The 16521-nt window shown below is 36.0% G+C and overlaps 1 protein-coding gene across 2 annotated transcripts in view; it reads left to right on the top strand.

Annotated features, from left to right (window-relative positions):
• PIK3C2G (phosphatidylinositol-4-phosphate 3-kinase catalytic subunit type 2 gamma) overlaps positions 1-16521 on the top strand; it is a 373997-nt gene that overhangs the window by 235868 nt on the left and 121608 nt on the right. For both annotated transcript variants that reach the window (XM_041735425.1, XM_041735426.1), the window contains 2 exons: positions 7766-7946; positions 11372-11479. In XM_041735425.1, the coding sequence (XP_041591359.1) occupies positions 7766-7946; positions 11372-11479 (289 nt within the window). The remainder of the gene's footprint in view (positions 1-7765; positions 7947-11371; positions 11480-16521) is intronic.

The following is a 16521-nucleotide window of genomic DNA, read 5'->3' on the forward strand; positions in this document are numbered from 1 at the left end:
TTAAATCACATTATTCAGTATATTTAACATGTAAACATGAATGAATACATCTGAGTAGATCAACAAGATGAGTGGAAAGGGCTCTAATTCCTTATTATAGATTCAGGAATCTCTTCAGGGGAATGCTCAGCATAGTTTTGGGTTGTGGGAAGTTTTTTTGTTGTTGTTGTTTCTTTTTTTTCCCTTCATAGTTTCCAGCTGAGGCTGAGAGGGCATCATGGCTATACAACAGTAATCCTGATGACAAATATTTACATAAACTGGATACCATCAATGGCTAATTTTCCTTCAGAAAAAAATACCATTTAAGTTTACGATTAAACATGTGACTGGTCATATCTGTTAAAGATTTTATTTAGCTATGATGATAAACTATCAATTATAATAGTAAATGCGTACCTATGTATCCATATATATGCAGAATTAATAACCTATTGCTGAAAAAACAAGTTCGACTTCTTGAAAAGAATTCTGTGTGTAGCAATAATTGCCCACAAAGTCAAAATGGGCACTTTTTTAATAGAAGTGGCAAGGGAATAAAGAAAAGAAAAATCTCAGCCAACCCTCTTAAGAGTTTTGAGATAAAATCCCTTCAATTCTTATTCTACATTTGGAGGCTTTTTCTCTCATGCAGTGCGATCAGTGCATTTCCTGAAGCTGTCTTCTTATGCTGACAGATTTTTAATGATCTCACCTAGTTTTTTCTAAACTGGCTGATCTTGGTAGTCTCCAATGAAAGTTTTTATTATTCTTAAAATACTACCTTTGCTCTTTCATATTCCCTAATTAAAACAAGAGTAGAGTCTACAGTTTCCTGCTCACTTGTAGATCAAAAACTCCTACTAGTTTTGTCCATTTTAAAACTTCATTTTCTTCTCCAATTTGACAAACACCTCCTCCCTATTTTCTAGTACAGCCAAGTTTTAGTTTGGGAGCTTGCAGTGGGTAGAGAATATGATCTGATATTTTACTCCTCTCTCTTTTCTGGTTTTTACTTCTCCTGACTTGGGAGGATAGAGGAAAAAGAAAGAAATGTGACCTTCACATTTGAACAAATAATTGCAGTCCTCTGTCTGAGGTCTCTGATCTTCCATCAAGGCCCTGTGTTGTTTCACTGTGAAAACTGGCTACCTCATATGGGTGAATTCTCTGGGCAGTCTTACAGGAGCTTCCCATTACATCTGGCCTTGGATCAATCCCTTTCTACACAAGGAGTGGATCATATATAATTATCTTCAGGTATTTATTTGAACCTTGAAAAACTTGTACATCCTTGCTTTGCCGAACAGTTGAGGTGCAAGAGTATGGGCTGTTCCTTTCCTATCTTTTCTCTCCATCTGCCCTAGTATTTTCTTCCTGTTCACATAAGAACAGGAGAAATCAACAAACCCTCTTTCAGAACAGAAATCTAACCTGGGAATGAGGCAACAGTTTCCAATTCTGGCACACAGCTAAATAAATGTCTCTTTGGGCTTTCCTCTCTGGACTTTGCAGAGAGAACTGGGCATAGCGGAACTAGTCTGTTCCTCACTAGACCAATGATCCATGACTCTTAAACATACTGATATGGGTACTTCCCTGTCCAAAGCCATTGGTCCGTTGCCTATTCAGCCATTCCAACCTGCCAGATGTTAGGATTAAAGCAGAGCTCTTAGTTTACCAGAGCAGCTACATGTACTGCCTTCCTCACTGCCTGAAGCCATCAGGTCCTTTGTCTAGTTCTGTGTTATGTACATCCTAAAAACAAAATCTTGCCGTTGCCCTATTGCACTCATTAGTACAACACTTTTCCTCAGAAAGAATCTCCTACAAGATACTCAAACACTTGGCTAGACAAAGCAACAGATGGTACATGGGCCTATTCAGACTTTTAAATGGGTCAAAAAGTATGTTAGTAGCAATAAAACAACAAAATGCCAGCAGTATAACAGAATATACATGCCCAAATGAGCCTGTTCAAATCATTTTTAAAATCCTTTTGGGGCTTTAGTTATGATCCATAAAAAAACTATTTTTATTACTTTTATAGTTTTTTTTAATCTGAAATAGTATGCTCAAATTGATCACTCATCTAATTCACCAGACTTGGCTACAGATGAATTTTGTTTATTTTCAGCAATTAGATATGCCCCCAAATATCCTCAGGGTAAACACGGTGGATGTTTAAAAATTATGCTGCATATTCTAAAGGCAATACAAATAAATAAATAAAAACAAAATGGGAAAAGAAAGAATATGAAAACTGGCATATTCATTAGTTTTTACTATAGCAACAAATAGCCCCAAAGTTTCAGTGGCTTACAACACAAATTTCTCACTCGTTCAATACATAAGCTGCAGACTTGCTCTAGTTCTGCTGGGCTCCACTGGACTCCTCACAGCAATGCTTAGCTCTGCTTTACAATGTCCTGTTACTCTGCAACTGGAGGAACAGCCCCCAGTGGGGACATACTGTTTTCATGGCAGAAAGCAGAAGTACAAGCTGCCAAACCAATCCATAATAGCACATTTAAAATATCTGCGTGCACAAGGGCATACATTACATCAGTCACATCCTATTGGCCAAAGCGAGTCACATGACCAACCCTGACACTGGGTAGAGAAATAGACTCTGACTGTGGGAAGGCACTGGAAGTCATAGAACAAAGACTCTAGATTATGTATAACCTCCTTCAGAGGTTCAGAGAAACCTATGCTTCAGAGAAAGCATAGAGTTGGAAACAATAATCGGATCTACCACAGAGAGTCAGCACAGTGGGGATATCATTAGGCTGAATGTACATTTCAAAGAGAACACTTTCGAGGTGGTAATAAATATTAGATATATAAATTATATTATGGTGATGCAATTATTCAGCTACATACTTTATGGGCCTCCTCTCATATTTAAGTGTTCTAAAAATGCATATAATCTCGGGATCCCTGGGTGGCGCAGCGGTTTGGCGCCTGCTTTTGGCCCAGGGCGTGATCCTGGAGACCCGGGATCGAATCCCACGTCGGGCTCTCGGTGCATGGAGCCTGCTTCTCCCTCTGCCTGTGTCTCTGCCTCTCTCTCTCTGTGACTATCATAAATAAATAATAAAAAAAAAATGTATATAATCTCTAGAGTATGAATGTCATTACTTTCTGAATTTATTTCCTTTTAATAGTTTTATATTTAAGAATTGTTACAAAATAGTGTATTGACAGATTTTGCAAAATAGCTAGTGATTGGAAATTACATTTCTGCAGACATGGCCAATATAAAGCTCCTTGCATGCAAAATCCAACCTAAGTTTAGTGTTACATTTTGAAAAAAGCAAATTAGTATTCTAAGAATAAACTAGTCCTAGGAAATGATTATCTTTGCAAGGACTATAAAATGTATCAAGTTCCTGGGGCTCCTGGGTGGCTCAGTTGGTTAAGCATCTGACTCTTGATTTCATCTCAGGTCATGATCTCAGGGTCATGAGATGAAATATACAAAGGTTCTGTGCTGAGGGCGGAGCCTGCTTAAGATTCTCTATCTCCCTCTCCCTCTCTGCCCCTTCTCCCCACCCCACCCCATCCCTGTGATGTGCTCTTTCTCTGTCTCTCTTAAATAAAAAAAAATGTAACAAGCTCCTCAGTCTGGGAAAATATTAAATAAATATCTAAAGAAACACTAAGAAGTGAAATAAAGTTGTAAAGTCTAAAAAGATACATGCTTTTTCTTTTTCTTCTTCTTTTTTTTTTTTTTAAGCAGACCCCAGGCTCAGCATGGGAGCCCACAACCATGAGATCGAGACCTGGGCTGAGATCAAGAGTCAGACACTTAACCAACTGAGCCACCCAGGCATCCCAAATTCTTTTTACTTTTTAATCACACTATTAAAATCTTAAAATTAATAATTTTATATCAAGTATTGAATATCAGTCTATATATCCTAGAGTTGTAAATACACTTGAAGAAGTGACATTCTAGAATCTTCCTGTGCTCACTAGAAACTGGTCTCCTGAGCCACGCACCTTGTCTTGCTTGCTCAGCCAACATGGGAGGAAATGGGAAGAGGAGGTTCTGGACTGACCTGAAGTCACTCATCTTCATTGTGTAACTCAGTTTTCTTCTGCTCTAAGATGTTGTTTCCCCTTTTCACTCACAGGATATAACTCAAGTGGGTCAAAATTTAAGACAGCTCCTAAGATGGGGAGTACCCTGCTATTAGAACTACAATTAGATCTTCACTGAAGAGAATTAGGAGGCGAGGAGGGCAGAGATGGTGTGATGATTCTATTCTGTCCTAATGGTAGCCTGAGAAGTGAGAACTATGTCTCCTGTGGCTCAAGCAAGTTACTCCCTGTAGAATTAGAAGCAGCCACGTGCATGGAGAAACAGAGACAAACTCAATATCCAAGGAAAATCTCCCTATCATGCTAGCTGGGGTTTCTATCTTAAAAAACAGCTAGTTTCTCTGAGTCTTCCACGATCCCCTTAATTTAGTCAAATACCCTCATAACATCTTACAAGCATGCTATTACCTGGGTTTCCTCCTCATTCTTGCTTCTGCCTCTCAACACTATCAAAACCTTTAATCAGCTAGACTTTATGCATTTATCCTCATTTTAACGTTGTCATTACTTACAGTCCATAAGATGTGTACAAAATCATATCAAATTGAATTATATCCCTGGATCTCAGATATTAGGATAAACAAGTCTCTGGCATTTTAAGATTTACCTCATAGTTTATATGCAGTCACATTGTATGCACTTTAAAAGTCTGATCTTTCACAACTAAATTTGTCAGTCCCTTGACTTTAAAAATTAAAAAAAAAATTGGCATAAACAATACTGCTGCTCTTAGGTGACAGTGTTTTTTGAAAAAGGTTTTTGCTGGGACACCTGGGTGGCTCAGTGGTTGAGCGTCTGCCTTCGGCTCAGGGTGTGATCCTGGAGTTCTGGGAAGGAGTTCCGCATCAGGCTTCCTGCAAGGAGCCTGCTTCTCCCTCTGCCTATCTCTGCCTCTTTCTCTGTGTCGCTCATGAATAAATAAATAAAGTCTTTAAAAAAAGAAAGAAAGAAAGAAAGAAAGAAAGAAAGAAAGAAAGAAAGAAAGAAAGAGAGAGAGAGAGAGAAAGAAAGAGAGAGAGAAAGAAAGAAAGAAAGAAAGAAAGAAAGAAAGAAAGAAAGAAAGAAAGAAAGAAAAGAAAAGAAAAAGGTTTCTGTAATGTTCCAGAGAGTGGCCAGCTCTTTGCTAATCTTAAAATAGAGGCAATGGATACAAAATACTCAATGAGGGGCTTACTGCTTCCTTATGTAGAAGTCATCGATGCAGAACTGTCCAACCCTCTACCTCAAGCTGTATAGTCCAACTTTCTCTGCAGTTGTTTAAAATGAAGGACACGTTAATTTTTCTTAACTATATCTAAGGACACAAGGATGGTTATTTGACCTCTCATGGTCATCTCCTACACTCTACCACTCCATGATTTCAGTTTTGCAATGTGTAAAGACAAACTCTTCATTAGGCAAAAAACTGTTGAGCTTGAACCAGATCTCACCAGGAGAATCATATGATCTTAGCGGGGATGCAGGGTTGGAATGAGGCATATTCTACAAGGAAAATAATGACAGTGGAATACACTGAATTTTCATTCTTTGCTTTTATAATTTTTTTTAAAACACAGTCATATTCTTTCTGCAAATCTTCCCTGCTCTGTTTTATTTTGAGCAAGGAATAAAATTTGAGTTTTTTCTCCTTAAAAAAATCAAATACATTTCTAACAAAAAAATTAAGAGTAGTATGAATACAAATTATATAATTCAGACAGTTCCCATGAGCCCTACAATATCTAAATGTATCTTTTAAAAAAATTATTTTAGTAAAAAGTTGACTTCATCTATACAAAATAACTTTTCCTTTTATATGTATATAGCAGTCAGGAGGTTATAGAATTATATTTATGTACAAGAACTGGTTAAAGATATTTTTAAAACAAGTGACTCAATATTTAAAGTGTATGAAAATGCTGGCAAACATCAATAGAGATATAGAAATACACTACCCATCAAGTACCATTCTCACTGAAACCCCAGTACACTATCAAATGGTATATTACCAAAGTCCTCAAAATACTGAGAGAATCTGAGAGATATACAATTTTATATTAAATGTCTTAAAGTTTTACATGTGAATGCCTGCATTTGCGACCTTCCAGTTCATACTCACACAACATTCATTTTCTCAGAGCTTCCAAATAATGACAGATTTCACTTATTACATCTGATATTTCAAAATATCACCATAGGGGTACATATAAAAAATTTCATTATTATCTACTATTTTTCTTACATTGAAAATAAGCAGGTGTCAATGGATTATATTTTTTCATCAATACATCTTTAACCCTTTGAGGGTTTTTTTTTAGTGCTTTCCAGAGGTAGGTAAGAACTGTTATTCAACTTAAAAGCAAAAGAGGTGCTAGAATTTAAGTTGGCTTCATAACAATGACAAGAGAGCAAGCCCTCACCTAAAAAAAAAGTCTCAATTTTTTTTAACTTTTTTAACTTAATTTTTTTAAATATGTAGAAACAAAGAGCATAGAACAAATGAAATAATGTGTTATAGTCTCTGTACCATAATACATATTAGGCAGAGGTGCAAAATTAATAATTCAGAATGAAATTCATCTATATATTTTTCAACTGCTTTGCATTTAATCTTTTTTTTTAGTATTTCATTTTCACAATAACTTTCTCCTAGTTTCTTGAATGGCAATTTTACAGAGAAGGACAAGACTGGAGACCAGTTAAGATTAAAAGAACCAATCAAAGAGAGGTTAACATTCAAAAGAATTAGTTTTTTAAATTCTTTTTCAGTGGTTTGGGACATAATAGAAAATGTTTGAGCATATTGGAATTAGTTTCAAGGCAATAGAAGTTGTCACATGACAAGCAGTAAAAAAATATTTGTTACTGCTCCATTATCTAGCAGAGTATTCTCATTTCTTTGTGTCCTATGCTTTCCCGGTTCATTACATGAGCAGACAGCCAGGCAGTGACAGAAGTTGGCTGAGGGAGGCCACAAAATACAGAGGGACTAATTAATGTTGGTTGACTAGTAGGTACATGGTGCTAAGGCCTTTCAAATGCATCAGCTCAATCTGTGTTCTATACAGCTCTACAGAGTCAGTTTATTACTTTATTTTATAGATAAATAAAATCTCAGCCTAGTTAAAGAACTTGCCTAAATTACTTATAAGTTGTAGGGCTGAGATTTGAATCCAGAAATGTCTGAAAACAAAACCATTCTCTTGCCTTTACAACGTCTACCTCCAAGTAATCAAAGGAAGTTACTGGAAGAAAGAGAAATATGTAGTATGTGACAGTGTGGGAGCCTTTTGAAGAAAAGTAGAAAAAGGTAGGGTTGATGGCTGACTTCCAATATAATGTGGTCAATTACAAATACTATTCTAAAATTCTTTGTCCTTATTTTAATAAGAAGTCAAAATATGTTAAGTATTTGTTATAGACAGAATTAAGAAGCCTGAAAAAAGAAAAAGTGCATTGTGAATTGAAATGAGAAAAGGCAGGTCTCTTATTGATTCTTCACTCTAGGAATCTCATTAGCTATCAGATGGAATTTGATGACTGCCAACGAACAAACAACATTTTCCCTGATTCAAGGCTGTTAAACTGCCCAAAGCCACCAAATACAGATTAGTCTGAAATGCACTGATTGTTCCTGCTGGAGGTGGTTAAAAAATCAGCTATAGATACAAGAATTCTTGTTCTCTCTTCCCTTCAGGCTGCTAAAGGATGCACAGAATGAAACTTACTTTAAAAGCTGGTATCAGAAGCTGTTGGCAGCTCTTCAATTCTGTTCAGGAAAAGCCTTGAGTGATGAGTTTTCCAAGGAGAAGAAACTTATTAAAATTCTGGGAGACATCGGGGAAAAAGTCAAGTCTGCCAGTGACCCTCAAAGACAGGTTTGTTGAAAAATTAATCTTCCTGTAGTGTTTTCTTTAATCTTTTGTTCAATTAAGTTTTAATTTCATAGTTTAGAAAGCAAATTCCTTGCCTATACTTAGTATAAGACACCCAAATTATTACTTTAATCAAGATTTTTTTCAATTTACAGTCTCAAAGTTAATGATAATGTCTACTAAGAGAACATGTTTTTTTAAAGGTTTTATTTATTTGAGAGAGAGAGAAAGAAAGCATGAGGGAATGATGAGAGGAATGAGAGGGGGAGAGAGAGAGAATCTCCAGCAGAGTCTGCACTGAGTGCAGAGCCCAGTGCAGGGCTCACTCTCACAACCCTGAAATCATAACCTGAGCCAATACCAAGACTTGGATGCTTAACTGGATGAAGTAATTTCCTCAAAATGGCAGCACAATTCAGGATAGTAGAAGTCCAAAGGGGACTTTTTAGGGCACCTTTGTCCAGGGTATAAAATCTAGGTCTAGATTTTTCTAACACTGCACTAATCAAAATCACATTTTATTTATTTATTTTTTAAAAATTGCATTTATTTATTCATGAGAGACACAGAGAGAGAGGCAGAGACATAGGCAGAGGGAGAAGCAAGCTTCCCATGAGGAACCTGATGCAGAATTCAATCCCAGGACCACAGGACCACAGGACCACACCCTGAGCCAAAGGCAGATGCTCAACCACTGAGCCACCTAGGCGCCCCTCAAAATCATATTTTAAACACTTTTTTGGCATAACAAACAAAATGAATTAAATCAATCATGGTATGGATAGTAAAACTTTTATACTAAGTTCCATGAATAATAGTCAAAATATTGTGCCTTTTTCATCACTGATTATAATAATGGACTTGGCTCTTCTTGTTCTTGATCTGATTAAAGTATTTTTACTCTTTTTAATTATAGGCATCACTAATTGCCCTCACTGACATAGAGCATTGAATAGGTTCTCTTATGTTCAACATTCTGGATGCAGGGTGACAGTGGTTATCCACCCATTGTATTAATGACGTTGTTCAGTCATTAAGTACTTACAGAACAGGAGTTATGGATAGAAAAATGACTGAAATTTGAATTTTGTCCTCAAAGGGCACACACAGCTTCTCTCCGTGCACTCTCTAAAATCAAAAAGAATTTTCAACAATAATATAAAAACATTGACAGGCAAAATGTTCCAGAATTCTTTCCCACCCCAATACTTTTCTTGCTGGAAGTCACTCATTTGATTTGAAAATGCCAGAAGCTCTGGCACTTCACCTCTATAGGAATAAAAAAAAATAAATAAAAGGCATAACCATGGGATTTATTCTTAAATGGGAAACATATATAAACTCTAAATTGACAGAAAAACTTTAAGATAAAGAACATGATGAGCAATGCAAAAAAAATTCTATAATTTCTTCATATTACTGCAGACTTACTAATTATTTTCTGGTGATAGGCAAAAAGTTGAAAGTAAGTAAAATAAACTGGTTTAAAATTTATAAAATTTGGGACGCCTGGGTGGCTCAGCAGTTGAGCATCTGCCTTTGGCTCAGGGAGTGGTTCCTGGAGTTCCAGGATCGAGTCCCACATCAGACTTCCTGCATGGAGCCTGCTTCTCCCTCTGCCTGTGTCTCTGCCTCTCTCTCTCTCTCTCTCTCTCTTCGTGTCTCTCATGAATAAATAAATAAAATTTTTTAAAAAATAAAATAAAATTTACAAAATTAGTGTATGAGAGTAGTCTTTGTTTCTTACATTTTAAGATTCCACACATATTTGAGATGCATACTACAGTTAAATAAATCTGATGCCTTTTTTGGCCATTTGCATTAAATTCCAAAGTGATATTGACATTATTCTCTCAAATTACTTTGCTCACCTAGACTGATTTTGTGATAACACTTCTTAACATAAAAATAATAAAATAAAAATAAAGTGATGGAAGAAGCATTTATAATTTCGCACAATTCAAGTTATTGTTAGCTATTTTTTATTTCTTTTTTAAAAAGTACTAATTAGTATTGTATGGAAATGTCGAATCACTATATTGTGCACCTGAAACTGATATTACACTGTATGTTAATTAACTGGAATTTAAATAAAAGCTGTGAAAAACCTCTTTAATAGATAATTCATAATTCTGCAAACCTACTTATAAATTTATGTCTGCTTATTCTGATAAAGGCTAGACTTTTAATATATTAAAATTGTCTCCTCTATTAGTTTTCCTCAGATTCCTAGAGGTTATTTCCTTACAGATTGTTTTTCTCTGCTGTTTACTATTAAAGCATGTCATCTCATTGAAAATAAAATAAAATTAAATTAAATTAAATTAAAATTTTTAAAAGTACTAATTAAACCTAACTCTGTAAAGAAGATATTTTAGTTAAAGAAAGTAGAGATTCCCCTCCATGATATTCCTTAGGGAAATCCAGGTGTAGATAGGACAAAGGAGGACATACAGAAAGAGTGCCATGGTGGAATCTGCCTCATTTTTCCACCTCGCTCTTCTGGATTCTGAGAGCAGCATTTTCTATTATTTGCCAATGACCCAGGAGTAAAAGCCAAGAAACTCTTGGGAGTTAATTAAACATTAGTAATCTGATACCTTCATTTTTAGAATTGGACTTAAAGAGTTTTTGAAAATGGGATAAAAGGAGTATTTTTATACTTTGGATTATTGCTCCTCCCCCTTTTGTATCAGAAATATACTCATTGGCATTTAGTGAACCATTTGTTCAAACATGTTACTATTACTATTATCAATTGTCTGCAATTATCATTTTTTTGCCATTATTGCCCTTAATCCATGTGAATTTTTTTTCTAAAATGTAAATCACTATTAAGTATGAATCTTGAGAGTTACAAATTAAAATTCCAGGAAATTTTCAGAAATGGATCGTGTTAATAATTACTTAAAGCAGGTATTGCAAGATGGTGGGCCACAGGTCAAATCCAACCCATTGTGTTTGTTTGAACAGAATAGTTCCTTGTTAGGATGCTTGGGTGGCTCAGCAGTTGAGCATCTGCCTTTGGCTCAGGGCGTGATCCTGGGATCCAAGATTGAGTCCCGCATCGGGCTCCCTGTGCGGAGCCTGCTTCTTGGAACTCTGCCTATTTCTCTGTCTCTCATGAATAAACAAAGAAATCTTTAAAAAATAAAATAGTTCTTTGTTTTGGTTTTGATTTTAATTGAAATTAAAATCCTGTAGAAAAGGCATGAACTCATTAGTTCCCCATTTCCCTCAACACTCCATATTGTCTTTAGCCTGCTGCCTCCTTATATGTGTCTACAACACCTACCTGATCCCAAAGTATCCAAGTGTGCAACCCCTGAATTAAAGAGTTTATTTAATCAATAGAAGAAAATTATAACTTGAAAGAAAAGCAAGTTCTTTACCGTTTCTAAAATGCTTTTCAAATGATTTTTACACAGGAGGTACTGAAGAAAGAGATTGGCAGACTAGAAGAATTCTTTCAGTGTGTAAAGACTTGTCACCTTCCTCTGAACCCTGCCCTGTGTATAAAGGGTATTGATCGTGATGTAAGTCAGTTTATTCAGTAGATAAATTGAGTATTTTTGTTTCGTATTGTTTAGTTCACTGTATGTTTTTGAAATGGCAAAAACGATTTGTGAATTGTCATTGCAAGTATTTAAAAAAAAGTAATTGAATTCAATCCAAACTATGTGCCACATTTGATGCACTGTGTAAGGCTGAGATTGCATTGGCCTCATCACATGATTTGTTGATTTAGAATTAAACTATCAGTTCAGTAAAATAAATTAAAAAAGATATTTCTCACTAAATTGATTTCTCAATTTATTCAAAATGGTTGATTTGGTGACCTTATGCAGGCTTGGCTTTAATTTCATGCTATTTAGATTATGTGCATACCCATGCCTAGTACACTAGGTTATTATTAGCTACAACACCTCAGTTTTATTTAATTTAAAATTCACTGAAACTCATGTGTCAGTGTACCATATATTTTGTGATTTTACTTATGCCTGGAGTGACCTTCCTGCCATCAGAAACAATTTCTTTCTCTTTTATGCCTCTACAAGTCACACTTCTCTAACTTAGAATTATTCTTTCTCCTTTTATCTCCATTAACTTGATTAGCCTCCTTCTCAAAAGCCTGAGTAGAAAGCACTAATAGAGGTAGGATCAATAAGTGAGACTTAGAAGAAAAGAGGTTAAATTATCATGCATGAACAATAAATGTTACTTAACTGAAGTCATAATGCAATCAAGAAAACAAATCCAATGATTAGGAGAAAAATCAGACCATTATTAGTATGAAATTTAAAACTTCTGTTAAAAAGTTGGCACTGTTACCTTTACAACTTTGCTGTTTCACAGGAGCCTTAGAAACCTTCCTAATATGATACATAGCATATTTTTTAAAATAACAAATAAGGCATCAAATTCCATAAACTGAGATATGTCTATTTGGGTGAAAATCTGAATCATTGCTACTTTTTAAAAATTTGTAACTTCTTAATCATTAGCGATATCCACTGGTTAATGCTGAAAATACAGGGAAATGCAGCATTTCAAGACACGGTATCTGAACGTAGAAAGAACAGTATGAATCATTGAATCCAGATGTTGATTTTTTGTTTCTGCTTTCTTGGTTTATTGTTGTTTAAGGAGTAGAACAATTTTCTTAGTTAAATTTCCATATGAGTCTTGGTTTTCTGTTTGTTTGTTTTTAAATTTTTAATTATTTATTTATTCATGATAGACACAGAGAGAAAGCCAGAGACACAGGCAGAGGGAGAAGCAGGCTCCATGCAGAGAGCCCAATACAGACACAGGCATAGGGAGAAGCAGGCTCCATGCAGAGAGCCCAATACTCAATCCCAGACCCCGGAATCATGCCCTGAGCCAAAGGCAGACACTCAACTGCTGAAACACCCAGGCATCCCCAGTCTTTTTTTGTGTGTGGGCCTTGGTGATATGGGATATCAGTTCTAAATGGTGACTGCTGTGGGTGCCGATGTGAGATTGTCAGGCTAAGGGTCATCAGCCCAGGAGTTACCACCCTTAGCACTCTAGCTGGGACCACACTCCTTTCCTATACCTACCTGCAGACAGTAGTACTTTCCCTGAGTCTGGAAAGTATGCCAAGTAAGCTGCCCCTTGCTCCATTTGCTCTGGTCAGCTGTGCCTGGCACAATGCTGGGCACCTGTGCATAGAGCACTAAACAGGGCAGATGCAGCCAGGTGACACTCTCCCTTGGGGAACATTTTAGTCCATCCTACAGTCCTGCCAAACAAACAAGGAGGTCTGAAGGAAAACACATCACATCTGAAGATGTGGTAAATGTGGCAAATTTTTAATCAGAGCCTGCATCAGAGGATCCATACTGGAAAAGAACCTCTAAGAGTGTAATGAGTATGATAAGACATTTAGAGAGACCTCTCAGCTAATGGTTCATTTGAGAATCTACTAAGGAGGGAAGCCCTATGAATGCAGCAAGCATGGAAAGAGCTGTCATCACTACTCCCACTTATTCAATATCAGAGATTCCATAATTAGGAAAAACCTTATAAATGTGCTTTATGCGTAAAAACCTTCACTCAGAGTTCTCTACTCATTGACCTTCAAATAATTCATCCTGGGGAGACCTAAATTTCATAAGTGTAGGAGGCCTGCATTCAGAGTAAAGTCCTTTTCTAACACCAAGTATGTCACACTAGTGAGAAACATTACAGTTGAATGAGTGTGAGCAAGCTCTCTGTTCCAATAAAAAGCATTTTGGTCATCAGAGAATCCATACTGCAGAGAAGCCCTGCAACTATAATGAGCATAGTAAGGCCTGTCAGAATAAATGTCTTATTTGATGTTAGAGCCTCCACACTGGGGAATGAGTACAATAAATGTAGGCAGTATGGAAAAGACTTCAATCAGAACTCTCAATTTGGGGCACCTGGGTGGTTCAGTCAGTTAAGCGTCTGCCTTCTGCTGGGGTCATGATCTCAAGGTCCTGGGATCCAGCCCCATGTTAGACTTCCTGCTCAGTGGGAACCTGCTCCTCTCCTCCCTACTCGTGATCTCTCTTGCTATCTCTGTTTCTCTCAAATGAACAAATCTTCTTTAAAAAAACAAAAACAAAAACAAAAAGAACTCTCAACTTGTTGGCTATGAGCAAATTCCTACCACAGAAAAGCATTTGGAATGCAGTGTGGCAAGATATTTAGTGAGAGTAAATGTCTTATTTTACGTCATCCGACTTCACACAAACAAAAAGCTCCAGAAGAATACGGAATGGAGACTCACATCTTGTTATATAACAGAGAACTCACATTGGTGAAAAATCCTATGAATGTAATAAGTATGGGAAGGTTCTTTGGTGATAGCATGAATTTTATGATGTCAGAGAACCCATCTGGGGAGAAAGTTTATAAATGAAATGATTGTGGGAAAGCCATTAGTGATAGTTCCCAGTTTATTATGCATCAGAGAGTTCACATGGGATAGAAGCCCTATGAATGTAGTGAGTACAGGAAAGCGTACAGTCAACATTTCTATTTTAATGTTGACTGTAGTCATCAGTAAACTACACTGGGGAGAAGCACTCAAGCCTGGCTCGATCTATTTTTTAAAATGTGGCTCTCCAAGATGGAGGACAAAGGTCTTAGCTTTGTATTAAGCCTTCTTTCAAAGAATTTTCACCCTTGTCTCTCCTTGGAACCACTAATTACAGTGGATCATTTCCTATTTTCCTTTGGGTCACTAGGGAATGGATCCAGCATTTGGGAGAGTGGTTTTAAGTTAATGTAATCCTTTTCCACTCCTGGGAAAGTAAGGACCACACACTTCATTTACTAATAGATTTCTTTCCTTTTTTTTTAGAAACTATTTTAAGTCTATATCATTAGTGTGTGCTTCTCAAGAACAGGAATCATATCTTCCTTTCTCTATTCCAGCTCTTCTTATTTTCTTATTTCTATTCCAGCTCTTTTATCTCATTATTTACATAAAATTATCTTCCAAGATTCCTACTCATCCTTTCCCTTCTCTTGGTTGTGGCCCTTGCAATGTACTTTTCACATCTAATATAAGTTCTCATTGTTTGCCTTTCCCTACCTAGAACCCCCCTTTTATTTTAAAAGCTGTTAGCTAATCTCTGTCACAATCTTCAAATCCAGCCCATCTCTGAAGGACTTCTCTTCTTTAAGTGCTTCTTCATTCAACCGTGATAAATGGCCTTGTCAATTATTTTCAACCTAATGCGTATGTGTATGTGTTCATACCAACTTTCTGTAGGCTCTTGGAGAATAGATACGGTGTCTCTGATATCATATGGATAGTGGTTTGTGCATACTAACTGTCAAATACAAAATATTTTTGACATGACTCTCAAAAAGTATACTGCATGTGAAAACCAAAATATAAAACAATGAAAACAAAATAGCTCTGAGTGACATAATTAAGAAGGGCTAAGTCTTATCTTCAGCCACCCTTTGCCCTTTTCCTCTTCCCTGAACTTGAGATGCTTCAAAGAGACCTCCAAGAATAGGTTGAGCATAGTTTGAAAACCACTGATCTAGACTCATTTCTAACCTAATACAGGACTTCCTAATTTGATACCATGACAGAAGGTCATATGTTCCCTGATTGATTCTTGAAGCAAGAATTCATTACTTAACAAGCAGTCTCACCCATTTACTATAAACCTCCAATTGATTCAGTAAGCAAGGGTTTCTGTTTGCTTAAGGATTAGGTTAGTTTTCTGTTGATAGGTTACGTTAAACAACATATCCTTTCCTCTCTAAGTCTACTGATTTCAGACTTCTCAGGAACAATGATATTTAAACTGATCCTTCAACATCTATTGATGTCATATTTTACTAAGTTGATAAATTGAAACCATCAAGTTCTTTTCCTTTATTTAGTATTGATTTAACTCTTCACTGTCAACATGAAGTCTCTAATAGCCTAAAGACATACAACCTTTTAGCATTCAGACAACTGTTAGAACATAAAAGGAAAATAACCAACAATGAAAGTGTAATGGAAAGTTGTCAATATTATAAAGCTGAAATGGAAATGCAAAGTGTAACTGAAAGAAAAGAAAGGAGGAAACATATGTTGTACTATTATTTGTAAAGATAAAAAAATGTTAACAAAAAGAGAAAAATAATGCATTATTTTATTTGAAGTACCTAATGAATGCCAGGCACTGCACTGTAGAAGGTCTTTTATATCTATTAGCCCATATATCTATTACAAATATGTTTGAGATAGGGACTGTTATCCCCATTTAAGTAACTTGCCCGAGACCTTGCAGCTAATAAGTTACAGAGTTCTAATTTAAATTTAGGTATTTCTTAACTCTATGTTTCCTTAAAGTATGCTGCAGGGGAAAAATAATTAAAAGAAAATAGATTTTTGAATAGCAATTTTATCTTTCAGATATTAACCAACTAGCATAAACACAATATTTACATACTACTTTGTTTATCTAAATTCCCAACATATCACCACTGTTCAGTGAGAAAAAAATGTAGTTGAAGGTTTACAACCTGCCAAGAAGCTGGATTTTCAGTTTCTAAGTAAAAGTCTTTGGCTAAT

This window comes from Vulpes lagopus, chromosome 21 (genome assembly GCF_018345385.1).
Source record: "Vulpes lagopus strain Blue_001 chromosome 21, ASM1834538v1, whole genome shotgun sequence".
Lineage (NCBI taxonomy): Eukaryota > Metazoa > Chordata > Mammalia > Carnivora > Canidae > Vulpes > Vulpes lagopus.